Below are 25,050 nucleotides of genomic sequence, written 5' to 3' on the forward strand. Positions count from 1 at the left end.
TCTTCCCTTTTCCCCTGTTAGCTACTATGGGACAAATTCCCTGATGGTGTCAATCCACTAACGTCCCAATTGAGCATCCAATTCTATGTGGTGGCTTTGAAAATCTCAGCCGATAAATGTAAGGCTCAATTTTCAGAAGGTTTTGTTCAATTGAATTAGGCCTGTGCACAATTCCCCTCTCCCCAAGTAAGTGTTTCCCTAACCCGGTCCGTCAGTAGACAGGCGGGAAGAAGGAAAAATGCTGAGTCTGTATAAAAGAGGGCACAGCCCGGGGGCAGAGAGGCCAGTGTGAGGTCTGGTCACCTCTTACATGCCACTTCATCCCCAAGTGAGCTGAGGCTGCCAGAGTTTGTGGAGTGAATGGGTCTGGAGTGCGAGGGGTCAAGACGTCCTTAAAAAACCAGTCTCACCATGGACTTCCCAGTGCAGCACGCCTGGGTGCAAGTGAGAATGATTATAAGTGATACTACAGTGATGTCTATCAGTCTGGGGGTCCCACTGTGCTAAGTGCAGTGCAAACACATCGTAAGAGACAGTGCCGGCCAGGAAAAGCTTATCCACTAAATAGACAAAGGGTGGGAGAGCGGACAGGCAGAGAGAGGCGAGTAGCTTGCTTGAGATCACCCAGCATGAATCCCAGCCCATTGCTGACAGCTCACAGCAGCTGTTCTGTGGGGATTAGCCAGGAACAGAGCAGCAGTGTGTGGCTACTTGGCACGGCAGCAGAAACATGTTCTCTCTTGACCCTTTGCCCAATTTCAGACTCAGACAGAAGGCGGAGAATCAGGCAGGGCCCTGTGGATGGAGTATAGCCTGATTTTGCCCAAGCAGCAGTAATATACAAGCTATGGGCTAGCTGATTCCATATGCCAGAGGAACAAGCCACTCAGAGATACAGTTGAGTTGTATATGCTGTGCTTTATCACCACAAGGAGCAACCTCACACACCAGCAACACCAACAACATGTCATGATAGGTCTATGACACTAAGCCCCACCTGACCAAGGTGGTCTATAGGGACAGGGAAGGGCTTACATGTCATCAGTCTCCAAAACAAAACACTTCATTGCAGACTTTAGTGGCACATGATCCCGGAGCCTGTCATCAGTCTTGCAATCAAAGGAGGTCTGGGCCGGCAGGGAGAGATGATGTCTGGATCGCTGCATGGGGCAGCACATGGGATAAGTGCTGGGGATTATTATTTAGAGCTGATAAAAATACCATTTTTTCCCAGAAATATTCAGGGTTTCTTTTTCATTTTTTTGGTGGAAATTTCCTTCAAAAAGTCAGTTTTTCAATGAAAAAATGTAAACCCAAACCCACGATACTTTAGTTGTTGAAAACCACTTTGGACACACACACACAAAAAAAGCAGTTTTCAAAGACTGAAAATCTTTGCCAATAAAATGTTTGGTATACAGTTAGTCTTTGAAAACCTGGAAAAAAAAACACCATTGAAAATGAATTTCTTCTGCAAAAGTTTGCCTTAAAAAAAAATTGGGGAAATCCCTTTTCAACTAAAAATGCTGATGAGCTCTATAGTTAGTATTACTGTTGGGAGAGTGTTCTGAAACAAACCTTCCTGTGGTGGACATTGACTCTGTCAGGGACACTTCTAGCGACCCCTGTACAACAGTGTGTGCTGCTCTGTACGAGTGTGGACCACTCTCAGAAGGGACATGCCCTCGTTTTCTGTCCCCACTAGGAGTTTCTCATATCCCACGCAGTGCATAGCTGCCTCCCCTTTTCTCTCCCTCCCAGTATGCCACAAATCTGCCACTGTCCCATTTGCTTGGTGGCATTGAAGAAGTCTTTCTTTTTTGGGGGGGCAAACCCATTATGGGCAGGAGCTCATCACCAGGTGCTTAGGAGCATCTTTACTCACTGATCTATCAGAGGGGCCTCTATTTCTCCCTGCCCACACCATCTCCTGTTGCCTTGTTAACCACTGGCACAATCAGATGTGTAGTCCACAATTGGGTGTGTGGGAACACTCCAATTCTTTGTGCATAGAATCATAGAAATATAGGACCGGAAGGGACTTTAAGAGGTCATCTAGGCTACCCCTGCCCCCCAAGCCAACTTTATTTTCAAACATTTTTCAACCCACTAGTTCCTTTTTGAAAATAAAAGGCCAAACAATGCCTTGGTGCTCTTGTAACAAAGCCACAGGAGGGGTCAGCTGCAGGGACTGAATTTGGAAACTCTGGATCTAAAGCCTGTACCCCTTGAGCTACAAGACCACACCAGTTAGCTTGAAGGCAGTAGCAGACTCATAAACATCCACTCATGGTCCAGCCACTAGGAGGGGACAAAGAGCCACTCTCTGCCAGCAGTTGTAACATGCTTCTGAAAATGGCGCACTTGCTCAGTGATTGATTTTCAGAGGAACCAGAGCTCAGACTGGTCTCATTTGGAGCTGCTGGGCACTTAGCATGTCTGAACATCAGACGCTCAATGGGTTATTCAATAACTTCTGACCTACTAAAAATATCACAAAAAGTGATCTGAGATTATAGAACGATAGTATCCCCTAGCGTGTTAATTCTATCAGCATTAATGTTGATTAATGACAAAGGGACACAGGGGAGCAAACCTCATACCCAGCCTGATCCCTCATTCATCCTGCATGGATCAGATTATTCCGACCGCTGACAGCTCCCGAGAGGTCTGGCTCTTATTTTATTTACCCTTTGGTAGAATTTGTACAGTGTGTCATGCCAATGAAGCCTGACTATCCTGAATAATAATCAGGTCAGGGATTATAATCCCAAACCACATGAGGCAGTAAGTATATTTAGGAGACATGACTGCAGAAGAGGTGAAAGGAGCTCCTTAAAGTTATTCATTGCTTGTAACCCAGATGGAATGTGGCAGAGACATGAGACAATTTCTCTGACTGGTTGATGCAGCTGGATTAGAGCCTCGACATGAGCCCAGTGGGACCACCAGAGGGGATCACAGGATTTCTAATGCCAGCTAATTGCACTTCATGCACTAGTTAAATCAAAAGAGATAAAAAGAAGATAAATTGGGGGAGGGAGGAACTGGAGCCTGAAGGACAAAGTAGAAACGTTATTTTGATGTAATAAGAAATAGCAGGAAAATTCCATACTTATAAACCAGAACCCCACAGAGTCACAAATAAGTCTTTATGAGAATATACTAGCTGATTCTTCCATATAACACTTTTGACATGCCCTTTTTACCCTGCCATGGAACAGACCCCTAGTGTGGATCATATTGCATTTTGGAATAGTCTAGTATTATTTCATTTATGGTGAGCTGCGGGATGGTACTCCAGAGAGGCCATTTAACCTTTCCCGGCTGCTCTTTTCTCAGCTACGTACCTTGGCTCTTTCCATGCCATGTAAGGGTAGTTTGCCAGTTCATGGGTGACACCTCCGTCAGTGAGCGATGCGAACAAGGTACTGTGCGCACAGGGAGGGGAGCTGATGGGAGTGGTTGAGAGAGCACCCTTGCTAGGAGCAATGAGTTTGGGTCATTGCCTGAGGCTATCAGCAAAGCAATAGCAATGACATATTTTAAGCATGTATGGGGCAATCATGTGGACAAAAGACCACAGAGGCAGTAAATAAGTTATCTAAAGGACTGAGTTTAGTTTTTTGACGAATGAAAGACAGAGGGTGGCTGGGTGTACAACCCTGAGTCTAGGCCAAATGGATACAGTGCATACCACACAGTCAATATGATACTGCATATTTTCTATTTATATTCATTATAGAGACCATTACTGTGTGTGTGTGTGTGTGTGTGTTGATAGTGGCTGGGATTTCGAAGGAACCTAAGAGAGTTAGGGACTCAACACCCACAGGCACCCAAATCCTACAGCACTGAGTGCCTAACTCCCTTAAACTCCTTTGAAAAAATCCCATCTCCAAGTGTTACTGTGTCAAATCTTAATATACAGCATTAGCTTCTGGGCCAATTTCTACCCCCACTTATACTTCTGCAACCTCAGGAAAGTCAACAGGGCACCATTTTGGCAATATCTTCAAATGATCTCTGTTTTTGGCCTTTTATCTCAACTGTTGTTAAGGATTTTGGAGGCAGGTTGGCAGCGGACGGTAAAGTCCTGCTGTGCTATCCGGATAGTCAAACAACTTTTTTGTTCCCAACTCCTGAACATCTCCCCAAATCCGCGGTGCTATATTTTAATTCCTGCAGACAGAGTCTGCCCGGGTCTGTATTTCTTGGCCTGGGGTTACAGTGACAGTGAAGCAGCATTTCTAGCTATTTAAGGCTCCATCCTGGCTTGTGCTGCAAGTGGCTGAGGTGAAGCAGCGGGCCAAGGAGGAATTCTCAGTCAGAACCCCCCAGAATCACTGGAGGCGTGAATCAGTGCACAGTTATTATAGCTTTGTCTATATTCAGGCACAACCCAGGTGACACATGTGCATACCCATCTGTAACCTAACTCCAACATTGGCAGAGAATGACTGGCAGTTATGGGACACCGGGTGTATTTGTGGGCCAGATTTCAAAAAGAATTCAGCGTCCATCAACTCCCCTGTAGGCACCTAAATGAAGTGGCCCTTTTGAAAACCTGGTTATTTACAACAGTGAGGTGCATTTCCATGGAACTTTTCGTCTAGAGGTCTCAAAGCCATTCACAAAGGAGGGTTATCTCCATTTCACAAACTGAGGCAAAAAAGAGGTTAAGCTGCTTACCTGAGGCCACCAGAAGGAGAACCCAAATCTCTCAAGTCCCAATCCAGTGCATTATCCACTAGGCAACATGCCTCTCTTATTTAGCTACCTAAATAAGGTCTTGAGTGCTAAGGTCTTTTGGAAATCTGGCTCATCTGGTACTGAGCATTTTGAAAAATCCGGCTATAGTTAAACCTGAAATATAGATCAGTTCTTCAATACAATAACTTCTTGGGCTAAATTCCTACCTAGCCTGTCCTTAAACAGTCAACTGAACTGTTTTTCTGAACTGTATAAAATGGACTCCATGGATCCGGGATAAAAGACACAAGAACACACTTTTGAGGATCTAAAGAATCTATTAACCACATCCCTAATAATCACATTTTATGACACTCTCAAACCAACAGTCAATTCTGCCCAGGCCAGAGCAGTGGTCTCGATGGGACGATACTCCAGTTACACAGAGATGATTAGCAGCCTGCAGCTTGCTGTTCCAAATGGCTTTCAAACTCTGCATCTAGAACCCAGAGAGGATGTTTGGGGAGAGCGTAAGAGAGACCGAGAGTTTATTTGCAGCCCCTTGTTAATTTCAAATTTGTGGGAGGTCACAAGCTGTTAATAAACAGTCCATGGACCCTTGCATGCCCAATCACTCCTCCAGTCTCATGGCATTCCTCTGCTACAATACAAAGAATCACAGGCGTTCAAGGTAATCCAACGATCTTCCAATCCGTGAACACGTACAAACTCCGTTGCTGTTCTGCTGCATAAATCAGAAGTCACGCAGCTTTCCTTCGGTGTAACGTTCTATGTTGTACATAGACTTTGTATAGAATCAACAGTAACGAGGCTCTAACCCACACAATTGTACAAAAATGGAAAATACTGTGGTGCATTCAGCTTGTAACAGTTAAGAATGTGTTCGTGAGTACGAGGATGGGATTGTCCAAGAATAAAGTTAATGGGATCTGGGTCCCTTAGGTAACTGGGGATTCCCAGCCAGTAATACTGTTTATATAATTGTTACACATTCCCAGGCCTCTGGGTGGATCATGGGCAGCCTGGATTAGCTATGGGACCCCTGCTTCTAAAAGTACAAACCTCTCCTGAGTGCCACATTCAATGTGTTGCATAAAGATGTTTGCTATTTTATGATATAGATTAAATTATCCTGTCTTGCTAACCTAAAGCTTTTACTGAGATCACCCATACATCTCAAGGGAATGAGTGGGATCAGTACCTGGACTGGGCAGCCCTCTAAGAGTCACCAGCTAATGTGTTGGTCAACTCCACAGTCTACTGTTCAAAAGTTGTATGAAGGTGGTTGACCAGGGCCCAGTTACTCCTGGTCTGTAAGAGCCCAGAAGAGACCTTTAAAGTGGGATTTCCAACAGGACGCAGTGTTGGCCTACATCTGCTCCCAATGACATGAATGGTAAAACTATCAACATCAACAGGAGCCAGAGGTAGACTAGCGCTGAACGTTTTTTGGAAATCCACCCTGCTGAGCCTCAGTTCCTACAAAATTATCCAAATATAGACAGGTCAGATGGCCAGAGACTACCAGCCTTCCTCAAAGTGAGTAGCACCCCACCTTCTCAGTAATCTCATGGGTTTCAGTCGAGGAAGGCACCGCTCTGAGTCGGGGAATAGAAATCAGCACTTAGCAATTAGGAAAATGAGTTAGCTACTTTAGTGCTTTGGAATTCTGTCTACATTGTCTTTGCCCTTACAACAACAACAACCCACAGGGGGGGCCTTTAATATGTATGCACCCATTCTTCCACATGTGTTATGCTCAACAGTGCATAAAACATTTGCCTGTCCTAAAATTCACTACGCTCCCAGCTGCCTTCCTGGACAACTGACATTCTGGCAAGGTTAGTTATATGCTTGTGGCTTTTGCTCCTGAGACAGAGAGAGAAACAATCACAGCATTCTACTTGGCCTTATTAGCACTGGCATCTGATGAATTATGATCAGCCAGTTGGCCAATTTCAACAGCAGGAAGGTCCCCGCTTCCCTTATCAGTAGATTTCTCTGCAGCTGCTGGGCAATAACAAAGGGCCGAGAGTGTATGTGGGCCAAAGAAAGGCCTAAACAACATTAAACCATTATATACAGTGTCAGGCAAACTCAATCTGTTCTTTGTTGATAGCTCTGGAAGTTGAAAACTATTTGGCTTCATTAACTAAAGAAAAAAAAACAACCATGTGTGTACAGTTTGCCTTTGCAGAAGGCTACACTTTCAAAGTTCACAGTGTTGACACGCATGAGTTCATGGCTTGTCCAGTTGTGCCAAAGTAAAGCAACATGCATTATATGTAACATTATGCATTGAATCAGAAATCTCAGCCATGAACCAAGTGTCTGTTTAGAACTAAGGTCACTTGTGTCTCAAAATTATGATCAGAAAAGTGACTGTAAAAAAAACCCACCTTCTTATTCAGCATATCTACTTCCTGGGACCAGATTCTCAAGTGATGTAAATGGGTGTAACAAATCAGAAAGCTTTGTCAAAATGCAGCTTTCTGATACCTTCATGTGTTAGTCAATGTTAAGACAATTGTATACTAAGGACATTGAGCATGTAGAACTAGTTAATAAAATTGTATGTTCTTTTGCTATTGTCACTACTGCAGAGTTTTCAGTTTACCCCAGAATTCCTTGGTGGTGCATTACAGAAATCAGAGGGCCTTGCCACATAATTGTCATCAAATTGGCCACAAAATCCACAGGCCCAGGCTTATTTATGATCCACTCTTCCAGTCATCCACTGGCCTATCCTCCCAACCATCAGCTCACGTTCTATCTTGATCTCACATTTTCTCCCATTCATTGATCCTATCAGCATCTCATTTACTGCTCTCTCTTTCTCCTCTTTACACTGACCACTCAAATTTGCTGGGACCCCTATTCTCCCGTTACTTCCGCATACTCTGTGCACTTCATTTGTCTTGCCTCTTACCAAATGATGACCTCTGGACTGTGGTATTGTATACAAGCCCATTCCCTGGCCTCTTTCACAATCTCACATTGAGTCCAAGCCACGATTTGCTTTCTCTACAGCAAAGATTCTCAACCTGTGGAAAGCAGCCCTGCCCCAGGAGTTCCCAAACAGGTATCAAGGTATCTTCCCACATGGCCACATTGGGAGAGGGGTCCTGAACAGGTCTGGACTAGAGAGGAAGAGATGGTCCTGTTATGGAAAAGGTTGAGAACCACTGCTCTTTGGTGATTTAGCAACTTCCTCTCACAATACATTGAAACATAAGGGCTTGGAGTGTGATTCTCTTCTTACATATCCCAATTTCTTTACACAGATTTCATAGAATCATAGAAATGTAGGGCTGGAAGGGACCTCCAGAAGTCATCAAGTCCAGCCCCCTGTGCTGTGGCAGGACCAAGTAAACCTAGGCCATCCCCGATAGGTGTTCATCCAACTTGTTTTCAAAAGCTTCCAATGATGGGAAATCCACAACCTCCCTTGGAAGCCTATTCCAGAGCTTAACTACCCAGAGAGTTAGAAAGTTTTTTCTAACATCTAACCTGAGTCTCCCTTGCTCCAGATTATGCCCATTACTTCTTGTCCTATCTTCAGAGGACATGGAGACCAATTGATCACTGTCTGCTTTAGAACAGCCCTTAACATATTGGAAGACTGTTCTCAGGCCCCTCCTCAGTCTTCTTTCCTCAAGACTAAACATGCCCAGTTGTTTTAACCTTTCCTCCTAAATCAGATTTTCTAAATCTTTTATCATTTTTGTTGCTCTCCTCTGGACGCTCTCCAGTTTCTCCACATCTTTCCTAAATTGTGATGCTCACCATTGGACACAGTACTCCAGCTGAGGCCTCACCAGTGCTGAGTGGAGCTGGACAGATACCTGCTGTGTCTTCCATACAACACTACTGTTAATATATCCCAGAATCATATTAGCCTTTTTTGAAGCTTCAGTGCATTGACGACTCATATTCTGTGTGTGGTCCACTATAACCACCAGATCCTTTCCAGCAGTACTACCACCTACTCAGTCATCCCCCATTTTGTAGTCGTACATTTGATTTTTACTTCCTAAGTGAAGTACTTTTCACATGTCTTTATTCAGTGGCATTACTCCCAGTTTACCACCGCTCACCTGGATGGGTTGTTGTTGGCAGGGGGAGAACTGAACCTGGGAACTCAGGATCATGAAACACACACCTGCTTGAGCTAAATGACCCCAGCCGATTAACCAAGGCTAGAGCACACTCATCAACCTAGCCATCACTAGCAGGGGAGAGTGCATGCTCAGTGGGTGTGGGTTATATAAGCAAGAGAAGAACCAGGTGACTTGTTTCTTCCTTTCTCAGGGAACAGGAATACCTGATCCTTTCAATAAACCATGTCCTCTCCTCCTGCACAGAGTTGCATTACCCAGACATGAATGGGGGCAGGGGGAGGGATAGCTTTATAGCTAGTATACTTTGTTATTTTGGAACCATTTAACATTTCTGTCTCAGTTTCCCATGTCTCTACATCGGGAATTACATTACTTATCTGCCCCAAAGGCGTGTGGTGTAGATTGATTAGTCTGGAAAGCAGGCTTAAGACAAAAAGTGCTATTATCCTCATTATGTTTCCATTATTTATTAGAGACTGTGTGTGTGTGGGGGGGTGCCAAAGTAAAAAAAATGTTTCTTTGGCCAAACTTAATTTTTTCTGTGATTTTTCCCCATTTTCTGGTTAAAATGTTTTTTGTTGTTTTCTTGGTTTTCAGATGCTGAATTTTTTTTTACTGAACACATTTTGTTTTAAACAAAAACAATTTTTCAAAAATGGGGAAAAAAGGGGGTTTCAGTGAAAAAATGATTTTTTATGGGAAATGATCAAAAGAATTTAATTCCCATCAAACATAATTCCCATTTTTCAACCAACTGTATTATTTATATTAACAGACATCCATTGCAGTGTGCGGTAGTAAGTCAAGTTAGAGAATGAAAGTCTTCCTGCACTTAGAACAGTGTAACTGATTATTACTAATGACTTGCGTTGCACTAATATCTAAGAACCTCAGTCTTGGTCCAGAACTCTATTATGCTGGGCACAGCACAAATACAGAACAAAAAGACAATCATTGCCCCAAAGAGTTTATAATCTAAATCATTACAATCTAAGGCATCTACATGGGGACCCTCAGAAAGATTAATCTGAATTAACTTTAAAGTGGATTAATGGAACCCCTGCATCGATGCTCTTATTCAGAATTAAATTGGACGTAATCTAATTTATTTTAATTAAAAGGTGAATTAATCTAAATCAAATGAAATCCACTTTATTTCAGAATAAAAGCGTACACCTAGAGGTTTAATGGCATTTCACTAATCCACTAATCCACTTTAAATTCACACCTTTAGTTAATCCGAGTTAACTTTCCTAAGTGGCATGTATAGACAAACCCTAAATAAGTATTCCAGTTCTGCTGTTAAACCAAGCATTTTAATTCCCGCAAACAGCAAGGTACTTAAGAAATTGCCTAACTTTAAGCATATGCATAATCTCTTTGAAGTCAATGGCACTCATGTTCTTAAAGTTAGGCACATGCTTAAATACACTGCTGAATAGAAGCCTAAATGAAGTTCTGTCTTCAGGTCTTAACAACCTCATTAAATTGGCAGACTTAAACCGCAAATTAATAAAGCTTCATGCTCACCTCTTTGAGTTGGCTTTTATCATATTTTCTTCACCTCTATGAGGATAATGATGGTGCCTGACACCTTTAGTGGCTAGATAACAGACCCAGCTAAACCTGATTGTGTAATTACTGCCCAAATAAGGAGAGTTTTAACAAAAACGTGAATTAGATAGACAGAGGAGTGGCTTGAGGCTGATTTACAATAAGAGCCTTGTGTATTGCTATCTGTCAGCCACACAACAAGGCAATATATAAAAGAGGTCTCTGCCAACTAGATTAGGCCCAAAATTGGTCATAGATGGAATTTCCTGTAAGAAAAATCCATTTTCTTTCAATTGAAATGTTTTACAAAATTGTATCAATTATGAAGAAATGTTATTTTAGAAAAAAATTGAAAAAAGTTTTGAAAATATTGAATCATCCTGTTTTGACATTTTTAGAGTGAAAAGTTTTGATTTTTGGCTTCAAAACTTGTATATATACAAAATTAAAAATAAAAAAAATAGTTGAAATTGAAATAAAATGTTTTGATTCACAGATTCTAAGGCAAGAAAAAGGCCACTGTGACCATCTAGTCTGTCCTCCATCTTAGCAAAGGGCAAAGAACTTCTCAAAAATAGTTCATAGAGCAGATTTTTTAGGAAAAAAAATATCCAATAATTGATCTGAACCAGTTTTTTTTCCAGAATGCCTTTTTGTTATAAAAAGTGATTTTTTTTTTAACAACTCCAGATAAACAAATCTCAAATTGTTTTGAGGGACAGATAATCCGTTTTCTGACCAACTCAGTAGGCAACTTTTAAAAGAGCTTTATGGAGTTCAACAGTTTCTCTCTCTCACCAACAGAAGTTGGTCTAGTAAATATTACCTCATCCATCCAGCACTAGAAGAGACAGCTGGAAGAGAACAATTTCCCTCCGACATTTCTTAAAGGAATATTACTGTATAAACTGCGAGAACAAATTATTAATTTTATATTATTTACATACACAGGTTACACTTTAAAAGTTCTTTCTGGTATGCAAAATTGGAATTGGTTCCAAATCAAACAGAAGAAACCTCTTAAGAGTGGCTATGTAGTGATCTAAAGTATGTTAGTTGCTTGGAAGACACATAGGGCAAACTTGTGAAAGAGCTCCAGGCCCATTTAGGCATCTAAATCAACTGGCCAGATTTTCAGCACCTGGCAGCACCTGTTGAGACTAGTTTGTGGAGAAGAACTGTCCTCAGAGGGAATGTTAGTTGTTGAGTACTGGTGGCAGGGCGCTGCAGAGGAAGCCCTAAACAGCTCTTGCCACCCAGTCAGGGGAAATGGGTAGGGGCTGGTCACTAGTTAGGACTGGCCAGGAAACTGGCCACACCTGCCTGCCTCGTTAACAGGGGCTAAAAGCTTAGGAGGAAGTGAGCCCAGGGGGACAGAGACCAGGAGAGGAGAGTAGGCTCAGAGGGAGCTAGGAGCCTGGTGCCATTGAGGCCTGTGCTAGGCTGAACCTGTAAATAGTTAGAGCTTGGTGGTGGGGACTGGACACAGGAATAAAGAGCATAGGTGTTCCACCAGCTAGAAGTGGTCCTGACTCATTGGGGAGCGGGGCCAGGAGGCTGAGCCCAGCGTGGCAAGGTGAGGCCCAGTTACAGTACTTCATGTGACAAAGCACTTAAGAGTTTAAGCTCCATTGTCTTTTGATGAGATTTAGGGTCCTAAGTGCCTTTGTCATTTTTGAAATTGGCACTTAGGCTCTTAAATCACTTGGGGTTAGATTCAAACAGTGGCTTAGGAGTTATAACAACTAACTTTTAGGTGCCCTGTGGCCAAGTGGAATCTTCATCTCCAAGTTAGGTGCCCAGGCTCTCATATCACGCATGGGGAGACTTAGGTGCCTAGAGAGAGGGCTGCTCAGAAGCCAAGAAGCTGAGTGGAGATCTGTCTAAGCTCACAAGCCCTGAAATGCAGAGGGAAGAGATGGGGTTTAGGGCCCAGATTCACAAAGGTGCCTAATTCCCATGGATCTGGCCCTCTAGATGATTGACTGATGGTCTGAAGGGAGATGCTAATCTCGGCTTGGGATTCTCAGCTGTGAACTCTCTCCGGGAGCCAGGTGCCCAAACCAAGTCAGCTCTCTCTCATGAAAAAACGGCATAGGGGGCCAACCCACCACAGAATACCCAGTAGCCCGGTGGCCAGTGCACTCAGGTGCTCAGATCTCTGCTGCAGCTCATTTGGCTGGGGCCATGGAGCACTACTATAATCATTAATAACTATAAATCTTAAATAAATAAAAGTTTTAAATGCCTTTTATTGTACAATACAATAGTTTATACACTGTAACTATGCTGTTATAGAATAACCCTACCATAAAAGTTCTGAATATTTAAACTAATGGCACAGTAAGGAAGAATATTCCTCCTGCTGAGAACTGAGACAGTTTAGTATATGGAACAGCCTTCCAAGGGAAGCAGCGGGGGCTAAAGACATATCTGGCTTCAAGACAAAGCTTGATGAGTTTATGGAGGAGATGATATGATGGGATAGCCTAATTTTGGCAATTAATCGATCTTCGACTACTAGCGGTAGATATGCCCAATGGCCTGTAATGGGATGTTAGATGGGGTGGGATCTGAGTTACTACAGAGAATTCTTTTCTGGGTGTCTGGCTGGTGAGTTTTGCCCACATGCTCAGGGTTCAGCTGATCGCCATATCTGGGGTTGGGAAAGAATTTTGCCCCAGGGCAGATTGCCAGAGGCTCTGGGGGCTTTTTGCCTTCCTCTGCAGCATGGGGCACAGGTCACTTGCTGGAGGATTCTCTGCACCTTGAAGCCTTTAAACCACGATTTGAAGACTTCAATAGCTCAGACATAAGTTAGGGGTTTGTTACAGGAGTGGGTGCGTGAGATTCCATGGCCTGTGTTGTGCAGGAGGTCAGACTAGATGATCATAATGGTCCCTTCTGACCTTAAAGTCTATGATTCTATGACAATGTGGTAAGATGAATATTGAGAAACCCATGGAGAGGACTTTCTACACATGGATTAAATAGTGAAAGATGCTATCACCTGTGGTACTGATGCCTCGCTATAAATTCATTATTTACAATGGGGAATTAAGCTTTGGTTATGCTCCTGTTTTAGGCGACATAAACCACTGGGAAGGAAGAGATTAAACTCAGTTATTGTTACAACTAAATAATCTACAAACATGAAACAGCACTAGAAGCGCTGGTGTAAATCAGCATAGCTCTATGGAAGTCAATGGGCCATACATGGTCAATTGAATTAACTCCACTGAAGTCAACATTAGGGTTGCCAACCCTCCTGGATTGGCCTGGAGTCTCCCAGAATCAGCATCAATCTCCTGGTGATTACTGAAAGCAATCCGGGAGATTTTAATAGGCTATTTTAAGAAAATGACATCGTCATGTTGGGGAAAAACATCTCCCAGTATAGCTTCAGTCAGAGTTGACAACCCTAGTCAACACACTTACGCTGATTTACACCAGTTGAAGATCTGGCTGAAGTGGTGGAACTAAACATGCAAAGGGAAGAGCATATTGGGCAGATGCTCCTGCGATTCTGAGTTCAGACTCCAAGAATGCGCCTTTCAGGGTGTTGCCTTTTGCCCTCCAGGGTAAGCAGAAATCTATGTGGCACTCATTCAGCAGAACAGCCACAAATGCCTACAGGTGAAAGCCTAGAGGGCTAGGACTGTAAGACCATCACAAATTGCAGGGAAGAGATGTGCCATCTTGCAGCTCTGACCCGGAAGCTGCCCTTGGCCAGGACAAAAGTCGGGCAGTAACATGCCTTTTGCCGATGTGTCTGCAAAGCACTAGTTCATTGCTTAGGCACAGTCAAAATGGGCCCGTTCTGTAAGTGATTTGCAGTAATGGTTAGTAATGCGCAGTGATTGCTACCTACCTGGATTACTGAGGGGCAGATCATATTGCTGCTCCATTACACCTTATGCAGCTGTGCACGGGAGGCACTGAGGGGCCACTGCCCACACTCAGCTTGTGTGGGTATGTCTTCCCTACAGAGTTATCCCAGCTAGAGCCCACATGTTGTCCCTAATTCTCCCATCTTTCCACACAGAAAAACTTCGCACCCAGGCTGGAGGGTGCATTAAGCCCGAGCTAACAGGGACAGCTGGGACTGAAGGCTTGAGCTGGAATTCCACTTCAGCCTGGGCTGGCAACAGGGCCCGCTCTAGGCACCAGCAAAACAAGCAGGTGCTTGGGGCGGCACATTTCTTGGGGCGGCATTCCAGCGCCGGCCCTGCCGTGCCCCTAGAAATGTGCCCCCGCCGCCCCAGCTCGCCTCTGCCTGCTCCCCTGAGCGCGCCGCCGCCACTCCGCTTCTCCCCCCTCCCTCCCAGGCTTGCTGCACGCGAAACAGCTGTTTCGCGCGGCAAGTCTGGGAGGGAGGAGAAGCCGAGTGGCGGCGCGCTCGGGGGAGGCAGTGGTGGTGGAGCGGAAGCGAGCTGGGGTGGGGAACTGGTTCCTCTACCCCCCCCCCCGTTACTTCCTGCGCTCCCCCCCACCCTCGCTTACCTCCACTCTGCCTGCTCCCCTGAACGCGCTGCCTCTCCCTCGCCTGAGAGGGATGGGGAGAAGCAGAGAGGTGGCTTGTTTAAGGGAGCAGGAGGAGCAGAGGTGAGCTAGGGCAAAGGGTTGTGGGAGGGGATGCCGCAGGAAGCAATGGTGGGGGAATGAGGCACACCCGGGGGAGGAGGCGGGGCTGGGGATTTGGGGAAAGGGTGAACTTCGGGCGAAGCTGGTGGCAGGGGGGCATGAAAAAAAAGTGGGGGTGGCCAAAAATTTTTTTGCTTGGGGTGGCAAAAATCCTAGAGCTGAACCTGGCTGGCAACATGCCTTCTTTGCAGTGAGAATGCACGCAAATCAAGTGAGGGTGCTGTTAGTCCTCCAGTGCTATCCCACAATTCCATCGGGGTTGTATATTGCTGTCTAACTGCTCCCTGTTTCTGCACTGTGTCTTAACCCAACTGTTGCCTGCTCAATGGCTGCGGAAGTGCAGCATACAGAGATGCCATCCAATACATCCTCCTGCCGGCATACTGTCAGCTGTCCAGAATCTCACACCCACCTCCTGGGGAAGGTGTGATGTGAAGACCCACTTCTAAGCGTGGTGGACAGGAAAGAAGTGGAGAGGTAGAGAAGTCAGTTGAGTGCGCTATGGCCCACTTGGTGGTTTGCAAACTGAGTTCCTGGATGACACGCTCATTAAAAGCTCTTCCTGCCAAATATTGTTTGCTTTCACCTTCAGAACTATCTGCATAAACAATGAGTAACCCCACTTGGAGGTTATGTTCATAAAGCATTGTCCCCTGTCCCTGCCACAGAGAGCAGCTCCCTGCGAGGTGAGAGAGAGCACCCTGTGAATGAATTAATAGAGTAGCCAGCTTTTACGCACTGCTAAGAACCATGGGCTATGCCCCCAGAAATCCATCCCAGCACACGGGCTAGTACAGAACCGTGGGTGCAGTTACATGGGTCAGGCACGGGTAGCACTGTGCAATGGGGATGCTCCACGTGTACAAAGCTAGCCCAGGTTTGGCAGCCAAGACTTATCCTGTAAGGACCAGCCGGAATGGCAGCCCGTATATTTCAGGGAGCACAAGGGCTAATATCTGGTTGGGAGGAGGGGGATGTGTGTTGTGTCCCTTGGGGGGTGGGGGGGGTGTCACAGATTAATTTCCCACAGTGCAAGCGAGCAGCTCTAAGAAACATTTTGCTTCTCTAAGGTGGGAATCTTTCCAGTGCTCCCCTGCCCTGTGGCAGGGCTGTGGCTACCAATTAGCTTCTCCTATCGATTCTGACCAAGAAATGGAAATACTAAGGGCCAGATTCTCACAGCCTTCCTCACAGTGGGCTAGACTGGGCCCTGGCCATGCTCAAGGCGAGCAGGACAGTCACATTCCCCTGCCTTCCCAAGCCCTGGCTCGACCTACTTGGATCTTTGGCTTGGTGCAGAGCGGAGGCCCTGCTTTCTTGTTGCATGCCCCTCCAAGAAGAGGGCTGGGAGAGGGTCAAGAGTAGCTGCCTAGGCACATGCCGAGAGGAAGCTGTTCCCTTCTAAGACTTGTGGTCATTCACTCCCTCCTATCCAAGAGGCGGGTGGCTCCCTGAGTCACAATTCCATCCCAGGGCTGCCTCTGGGAGGCAGCAGTTCCACACTGCCCTTCATACAATATGGCTCCAACTAGCCCACTGAGAAGGGCTTTAATTCTGACTGCTAAGTAGTAGAATACTCAGTATGGGGAAGGTTGTGAGAATCTGGTCCTTCCTCATCGATGGCAATTAAAAACTAATTCAAGTGCAACATTAAAAGAAGTGTAAGTAATTTACAGAGTATTGATTGCTATGAATGACTACATACTTCCTTTTATCACTTTCAGAAACCAAGCAACTCTAAATAACGTATGTTTCCGCATGCAAAAACCAGGAATTCCCCTCTCCTCCCCCAAAAGCTCTGTTTGCTGATGGGTCTGGGGCTCCCAAAAATCACATATCATACCTTATAGAAAAGCCATAGGGTATAGCAGCATGGTCAAGTAGACAGAGCACTGGATTGAGCTCAGGAGACCTGGGTTCTAATCCCACCTCTGCAACCTGATGTGTGATGTATACCTCTATTTCCTCTCCACCCTTTAACTGTCTTGTCTATTTAGACAGTAATCTCTTTGGGGCAAGGACTGCCTTTTACTATGTGTTGGTACAGCACTTAGCACAATGATCAGTCAGCCCCCTCCCGCAGGCGCTACTGTAATATAACTACGTTGCTATTTCATAAAGTAAATTTCAGTATCTATTAAAAATTAATTCTGTCGTTGTGGCACTCCGTATCAAAGAGGTTAAAATACCTTGGCATCCTTAGCTTCATTAGTCAGCTTCATAACGTAATCTATAGCCTGATCCTTCCTATTCCCCTTTCAGGTGAACTGATGGGTAAATGCACTGAGCTACTACAATCAGATTATCTTCCTGTTTTAGTAAAGTTTTATATCTGTATCTCCTTTCATTCTGAAACCCAAAGAGCCTGTGCAGTAAATAAACATCTTTGGTTAAAGGTCCTTCACTGGTTAGCCTACGATAAGATAAAATTGTTTTTAAAAATTGATTTTTTTGCCTCAGGGACTATTGTTATGTCCATCTTCTAATCTTTAATTGGATGTCTGAGTTACTAGGTTGATAACTTGGCTGACTATCACTTAATTCGGGTTTGAGGGATGATCAAATAATTATGCAATTTGACATAGAGAAGGACAGGCCAAGGAAGTGGGAGCAATCGGAAGCTTGAAATGTGTTGTACATTAAGATCTATTGTGTTGATTGTTACAAGAACATACTTACTGTGGTCCAACTGACCTGCTGACCCAGATCTGTAAAGTACAGAGTAATGATGGAGGAAACTGCCAAGCTTTGAATGCTAACGGAATCCTTCAAATAGGGCCCATCTAGAATGACAAAGAAGCAAGATAAAATGGTTTGAATAATACATCCCCTGCAATGACTCACCATAAAATGCAAGACACACAGGAGTTAAGCAGTGGTTGCAATTCACATTCCACCCCATGAATTGGGCCTGAAGTGAAAAGGAAGCCGTTTGTTTTCTGATGTATTTGGTGCTTTCAGGTCTTACTGTCCACATCTAGCGCACATAGGATTTGTATTAGATTTTATCCTCATGATGATTCAAGTGTGAAGATGACACCGCATTGAGAAGCAATGCACAACAGCTGTTATGTGGCTGACTCAAGTTCATCTACTCTATAAGGGACTCATTGCTCATAATTGCACAAACCCTTTTGTAAAGCAGTTTTAGACCATGCCTTGGAAGGTTTAACAGAAAGGCACCATGTGAGACGATGTCTCAGTCTCTGAATCCCTGAACTGTTTCTGGTCAAATGTTTGCTTTTTTCATGCTCAGCGTAATTAGTGATGGGTGGAACAGTAGCAATTAGGAAGTCAGCTTCTGTTTGGACGAGCTCCTATAACCCAAGAACTCTCTGTCAACCTTCTTGGACCTAGTCAGACAGTGGACTGAAAGTAAGGAGACCTGAGGTTTGTTCCCAGCTCGACCACTGACCTGCTGCATGACCTTGGCTGAGTTACTTCACCTATTTCTCCTTGTCCTTCTAGTCTATTTAACTTGTGAGCTCTTTAGGGCAAAGTCTCTCTCTCATTATGCGTTATACATCAGTGGGGCTGTGTGGTGGGGCAGTGCCCCACCCCCATGCCAAATTGGGCTACAACAGGCCAGAGCAGCTGCACAAGGCGGCAGCCAATCAGGGAGGGCCTGTTAGAGCCAATCAGGGCCGGTATTACAGCCAGCCAATCAGGGCTAGGCTAGGCCCTATATAAAGGCTGCCCAGGAAGAGAGCAGGCAGTCTCTCCCAGGCCTTCAGAGGGTCAAGGGTTGTCTCCTGTGTGAGGAGACTAGGGGCGGGGCGGGGCGGGGCACGGCACGGCACGGCACGGCACGGCACGGCACGGCACGGCACGGCACGGCACTGAACTCCTGCCAGGCTGCAGTCCCTGAGAAAAAGGGCCTACCTGGTGCAAAGGGGCCGAAAGGGAAACGGCCCAGGGAGAGAGATGGACAAAGGGAGAGAAGGAGGGCAGGCAGGAAGGCTGCCACCAAAGGGTCCCTGGGTCAGGATCCAGAGTAGAGGGTGGCCCTGGGTCCCCCCCCTTTCCCCTTGCACTTCCACCTGGCTGTTAGGAGTGGCCATCACAGACTGCACCAGATCCCTGCCAAAAGGGGTTAGACTGTGGGGGTGTGGTTGGCCATTGTGACTGGGGTGAAGAGAAGGACTGCTGATAACACCAAACCCCCAGAAGGGGGTGAGACTGGAGCAGCAGGCACTGCCGGAGGGCAGTGTCCTGAAGAGGACGCCACAAGTGGGGAGCAACACAGGTCGAGATGCTAATCTAGGGCGAGAGATAGACAGGACACTACTGGCAGAGGGCGCTCTGCACGAACTGAGCTAATTCCCAGAGTGAACAGCAGGAGGCGCTGTGGTGGTGAGTCCCAACCCCGTCAGAGGCTGCTACTGGAATACTACTAACAGCATATTGACAAAACCATTTGAACCTCCAAAAATTTGGTTCATATTTTGGGAGCAAGTCCAAGTGTCTTTACATATCATCCAAGTCAGCGGGCTATTGTTGTTTCTGTTATCTAGCTTGTAATAAATGGCGGCCGTAGAGCATTTGTCAAATGCAAAATCCAGTGGTTTTTGTCTCTTTCTGACTTTGTGAAGTATTTGCAAGCTAGGCCTGAGATTCTCCCACCCTTACTTACATGGAGTAGTACCTTACTCCTTGAGAGTAATCTCACCGAAATCAATGGGCTAGTGATTAACACTCCACGAAGAAAGCCCCACTGTACAGACAGGGCTAGATTCCAAACTAATGGGTGAGTTTGGCTGCACTTAAATATGAACCACGTTCTGTTCACCATTTTGGCATAAAAAGTCCCTTTCAATGGGAATTCCTTATACAGGACAAGGACAGAGTGTAGTCCTGTCTGCATTTTATCTTTTGTTTTCTTTGGTTTGTAGGTGGAAACATACCGAAGCATCCTCAATTGTGTGTGTGAATTGTTTGGGCTTGTGAGAGGGTTGGCCAGTTTGATATTCTGTGTGAGGAAGCAAGGCTCTCAAAAGGGCCGAAACCTGGGAACAACAGTAGCTTGCACACACAGAACATCAAACTGGTCAACTCTCTCACAAGCCCAGACAATTCACACACACACAATTGAGGATGCTTTGGTATGTTTCCACCTACAAACCAAAGAAAATATGGAGGAGATGGTATGATGGGATAACATGATTTTGGCAATTAATTGATCTTTAACTATTCATGGTAACTAGGCCCAATGGCCTGTGATGGGATGTTAGATGGGGTGGGATCTGAGTTACTACAGAGAATTCTTTCCTGGGTATCTGGCTGGTGAATCTTGCCCATATGCTCAGGGTTCAGCTGATCGTCATATCTGGGGTCAGGAAGGAATTTTCCTCCAGGGCAGATTGGCAGAGGCCCTGGGGGTTTTTCACCTTCCTCTGTGGCATGAGGCATGGGTCACTTGCTGGAGGATTCTCTGCTCCTTGAAGTCTTTAACCCATGATTTGAGGACTTCAATAGCTCAGACATAGGTGAGAGGTTTATCGCAGGAGTGGGTGGGTGAGAGTCTGTTGCCTGCATTGTGCAGGAGGTCAGTCTAGATGATCATAATGGTCCCTTCTGACCTTAATATCTATGAAAATGAAAGACAAAGGGGAACAGATTGCTTGGGACACATCAGAACAGTGCAGGGAGGGAAGTGGGGTGAAAGGTACATATAAAGTGCACCAGCGGTGGGTGAAACAATAATGGCTGCCCATTCAACAAAAGAGGAGCCACAAAGAAAACCAAGGATCACCTAAATGGTGGGGGACAAACAATGGGGAAAAAAAAAGGAGGGGTGAATCATAGGTTCAAAATCAGGGATCCAGAAGAGGACACAAAGTAGACCACCTCAGACAATGCCCATGGCTCAGTGAAGAGAACTGAAGAGTCAATGCATGTAAAGTGTCTAACCTACTTGATCTCTAGAGACATAGGTGCGACTCCACCCAAAACCCCCCACATGCAGCCATCCCTCATAGAAATGAGGAGGGCTACAGAAAGACAAGGATCAACTAATTATGAGGGGCAATGAATGCAAACACAGGCAGGGGGAAAAAAAGCCACAGGGCCAAAACAAAGGAACTGCAGGGAGGCATGGAGCAGAGAATCCTAGACAGTGCCCACTACTCTGCGAAGGCACCAGTGGAAGTAAAGGGTACAGGATGACATCACTGGCATCTGAAGTCCTTTATTGATTCACACAGGTGCAGCTTGGGCACTGGCCATCCAAGTTCTGCTCCCTGCCCATGTCCTTCAAGAACTATGTAAATGAGAGAGACCAGTAGGCCAGTCTCAATGGCTCATTCAGCCCTCCCCGGCTTTTCTGTTGAGGCTGCCAAGAAGGGTGATGACTGGTGTCAGCAATGATGGTGGCCAGTGGCAGATTTAGAGTTTGTGGGGCCCTGTGAGCAGCTTCATTTTCAGGGGGCCACCCTCAGGACCCAGCCAAGAAAAAGAATATTATCTCTTGTCCACCCCACTCCCTGCCATTTTTCATCCTTTTTTCCCCCTTCCTCCTTCTCCTATATTATAAGTAATGGGAAGTAAATGAAAATAAAATGAGGTACCTTGATTGGGGCAGGGGGTTGGGGTGTAGGAGGTGGGCAGTGCAGCTCCCAACGTGGCTGGCACACACATCCCTCTGGCAGCAGCTCCTAGGCGGGGTGGGGGTGTCTCTGTGTGCCGCTGCCTGCAGGCACCTCCCCTGCAGCTCCCATTGGCTACATTTCCTGGCCAATGGGAGCTGCGGAGTCGGCATTCGGGGAGGGGGCAGCGTGCAGAGACACACACACACACCCGCCCTGGGGACGCAGGGACATACCGGCTGCTTCCGGGAGTGGAGCGGAGGGAGGGAGGGAGGCAGAGAACTGCTTTAGCCCTGCTGCGCTGCTCCTGGCATGTCTCTGCGCGCCCCTTGGGAGGAGGGGGTGGGAGTGGGTCTTCGTGCACTGCCCGGGGGTGGGGGCAGAGCACGGAGCTGCCTCCCGTGCCTGCCAGTGACATGCAAAGATGTGCCAGCAGCCGGCCGCTTCCGGGAGCGGCATGGGGACACCGGCCATGGCATGCAGACAGCCTGCCTGAGCCCTGCTGCACCACCGGCCAGGACTTGGGGGCAGGTTGTCAGATATTTGTCCTGCATTTTGGGGGCCCCGTGCCACCGCATGGTTTGTTGCATGGTAAATCCACTCCTGATGGTGGCACTGGCAGCTTTCCACTGAAAACTGCTGTCCCATACTAATATTAATATTTGACATGATGGTGCATGCTGAGCGAGGGTAATATGAAAATCCTCAAACAGATTCCTTAATTGAGGGGAAGCTAATTAGCTAGTCATACATATTAATTAGCAAAAGTGCTAATGGCTTAGCCCATATGGTGTAATAGTGTTAGGAAGAAACACCAGCTAACAGATTCGTAATATACTAGTAGGTGGTTTGACATCCAAATAAATACTTACTGCGTTCTAGTCGCAGGCCAATACGGGAAGGGTTCCACTGGGGACCTATTTAATTCATAAAGAATTACATTTAATTTCATGGTGTAGCTTCTAAACCTCATTTCTTATTAGTAGCAATAGTGTCCTTTTAGATCATAGCTAGAACCGTGAGACCATAAAACTGTCTACGTGTTTTAACTCTAAAAGTCAAATAGAGTGGAAATATGGAATGCAGTACAGTACATATAGTTATAGGGGAAATTTCCCATCCCCAAACTGTCTGGTTGGTTCGGTTTGAATGTCAAGTGTGCAATCAGCAGATGAGTGTCGTATGTGTGGATGCCCAAGCCTTGCGGCATAATTGCACCAAGCAGTGTGTGTGTATGGAATGGAGGGGGAAGGAGTCCATGTTTCTTTTAGCCTTTTATTTGATTTCCATATCAGTCTTGCCCAACTTCCAAGGAAAAAGTTGAGTTTTCTACTAGAGCTGTTTGAAAAATTCAGTAAAAACTTATTTTCTGCTGAAAAGTTTGGTGAGAATTTAAACTTTTGATGAAAATGCCCCCCCCAAGCCCTCCAAAACCGCAATCTTTTTGGTTTTCAGATTAAAAACAGAAACATATTCAGTTTTTCACCCCTTTTTTCAGTTTTGGGGGTTTCCAACAAAAAATAAAATATTTGTTGAGGAAAGCTGATATCTGTGAACATACTGAAACCCCAATTTTTCCATTACAAATAAATATATAAAAGAGTTTGGATGGAAAATTTTCAACCATCTGCATTTTCCACCTGCCAAGCCTGCAAACTCCACCTTGGTGGGGGGGAGGGACTCTGCAATATACTATTTCAAAAGGAAAAAAGAGGAACTTTGGCCCTACTTTGTGACATTCCTCCAGTGCAAAGTGCTTCTAATCCCCTGATCCAGCCCCTAGATCTCCCCCATATAGGAGGATCATCAAGTAGCATGGAACCACTGAAGGATCTCCTATACCGCCCATTCCCCCGCTACAGGGGAAGGATACCTTGCTGGGGAAATGGGTACATCCAGTTTCTCTCTCCTCTGGAGATCCCCAGCAGTGCTTTGCAGACATTGGCTGCTGGCAGAGCTAGATCCACCTTCACAACCCTGAGTCAGACTGGATGGAGAACAAGGCCAAACAACTCGGAGTATGATTACAGAACTCCCATGGGAAATCTGACTTAAAAGCAATGGATATAATTGTTTTTAAGAACATAAAAACTGTCCAGTCTCACTGAGGGTGAAAAACCAGCACGGATTGTCACCCAGGCACACTCTCTCCTTCGTCTTAAAATCCCCTCATGCGTCAAATAAGTCACTGTCAAAACAAAACAGAAAGCCCCTGTGAAGCAAATAATGGGGGAGGTTCTGGATGATTTCTGTTGGTACCCTCATCAATTGCACACTTAAAATCAGGCTCTAGAGGCAAAACCTTATGTGCTGGGTGGTTTGCTAAGGCCGTGTCTAGACAAGTAATATAGGTTATGTAGAACACATATCAGCTGTCTCTCATCAGTGCTGCATCCCTCTATCCCCCAGGGTTGATCACAACCATCTAACGTGTTTTAAATCCGTTAAACCCTCGTCTTCATTTGTGGTTTTGAAACATGTTAGCAAACATAATTTTAAAGCATAACTTATTTTCCTAGACAAGGCCTAGAGGAGCAGCCAGTCTTTTAAAGATGTGTAATTTCACCTTCCTCTCAGCAAGGGCATAAATATTGATCCAAATGCACTAGCCTGGACACAAAGCAATAACCTGTCTTTAACAACAAACACATCAGGAGTCAAATTTTCTGAAACTAAAGCTGCAATCCCTGGGACTTTAAACTGGCTCCATGGTGTAGAAAGACCTCTCTGTTCCAGACAGTTAGCCAATCCATTCAATTCAAACACAGCCATTCCTTTCTTTAGGGCTGTGATACATCTGTTAACATACATGAAAAGTTGCTCAAAATTCTAATTTCTTTATTGTGAGAAAACACAGGAACAGTGGAGGATATAAATATCATTTGGTTACTATGTTGCTGTTTAAATTGGTAGTGATGGTCAACCTGAAACTGATGGAAGCTGAGCACTTTGGAGAGACGCAAGGTGTTTTGTAATGGTTAGAAGACAGCAGAATAAAATCCTTGTTTGACAAAGCTTCTAATAAAAATGTACAAGCAGGTAGAGCTGGACAAAGTTTTGTGGCCAATTTTTTTTTAAATAAAAAATGACTATTCACTAATACTGAAATGTTTCATGAAGCTTCTGACAGGTTTTTTTTATTAGAAAGAAAAAAAATCTGAAAAAAATATCAAACTTTTCATTTGGACAGTTTTTGATTTTTTTGATCAAAATGAGTTTTTCGTTTCAAAATGTCCTCTTTTTTATTTTATTTTTTTAAAAAGGTTAAACATTCTTAAAATTGAAATACCATGTTTCTCTTGGGTCAAATTAAACGTTTTGTTTGACCTGAAATTAATTTTTTTCCAACTTTTTGATTCACTGAAAATTTGCGGTTTTCAGGCAGATATTTCTTTTTACTTTTAAAAATAGCCAAGAAACCAAAATATGCATTA

General features: G+C 45.0%; 1 protein-coding gene across 2 annotated transcripts in view; it reads right to left on the reverse strand.

The window, feature by feature from the left end:
* The window catches only part of TECRL (trans-2,3-enoyl-CoA reductase like), a 108,722-nt gene that overhangs the window by 25,657 nt on the left and 58,015 nt on the right, over window positions 1–25,050 (reverse strand). The window contains exons 3-4 of one of the 2 annotated variants that reach the window (XM_074950313.1): window positions 22,489–22,533; window positions 17,727–17,815 (exon numbers count right to left, since the gene is read on the reverse strand). In XM_074950313.1, the coding sequence (XP_074806414.1) occupies window positions 17,727–17,815; window positions 22,489–22,533 (134 nt within the window). Of the gene's footprint in view, window positions 1–17,711; window positions 17,816–22,488; window positions 22,534–25,050 lie in introns of both variants that reach the window. The other variant, XM_074950312.1, reaches the window with a different exon arrangement.

The sequence above is a fragment of the Natator depressus genome, chromosome 4 (assembly GCF_965152275.1).
Source record: "Natator depressus isolate rNatDep1 chromosome 4, rNatDep2.hap1, whole genome shotgun sequence".
Lineage (NCBI taxonomy): Eukaryota > Metazoa > Chordata > Testudines > Cheloniidae > Natator > Natator depressus.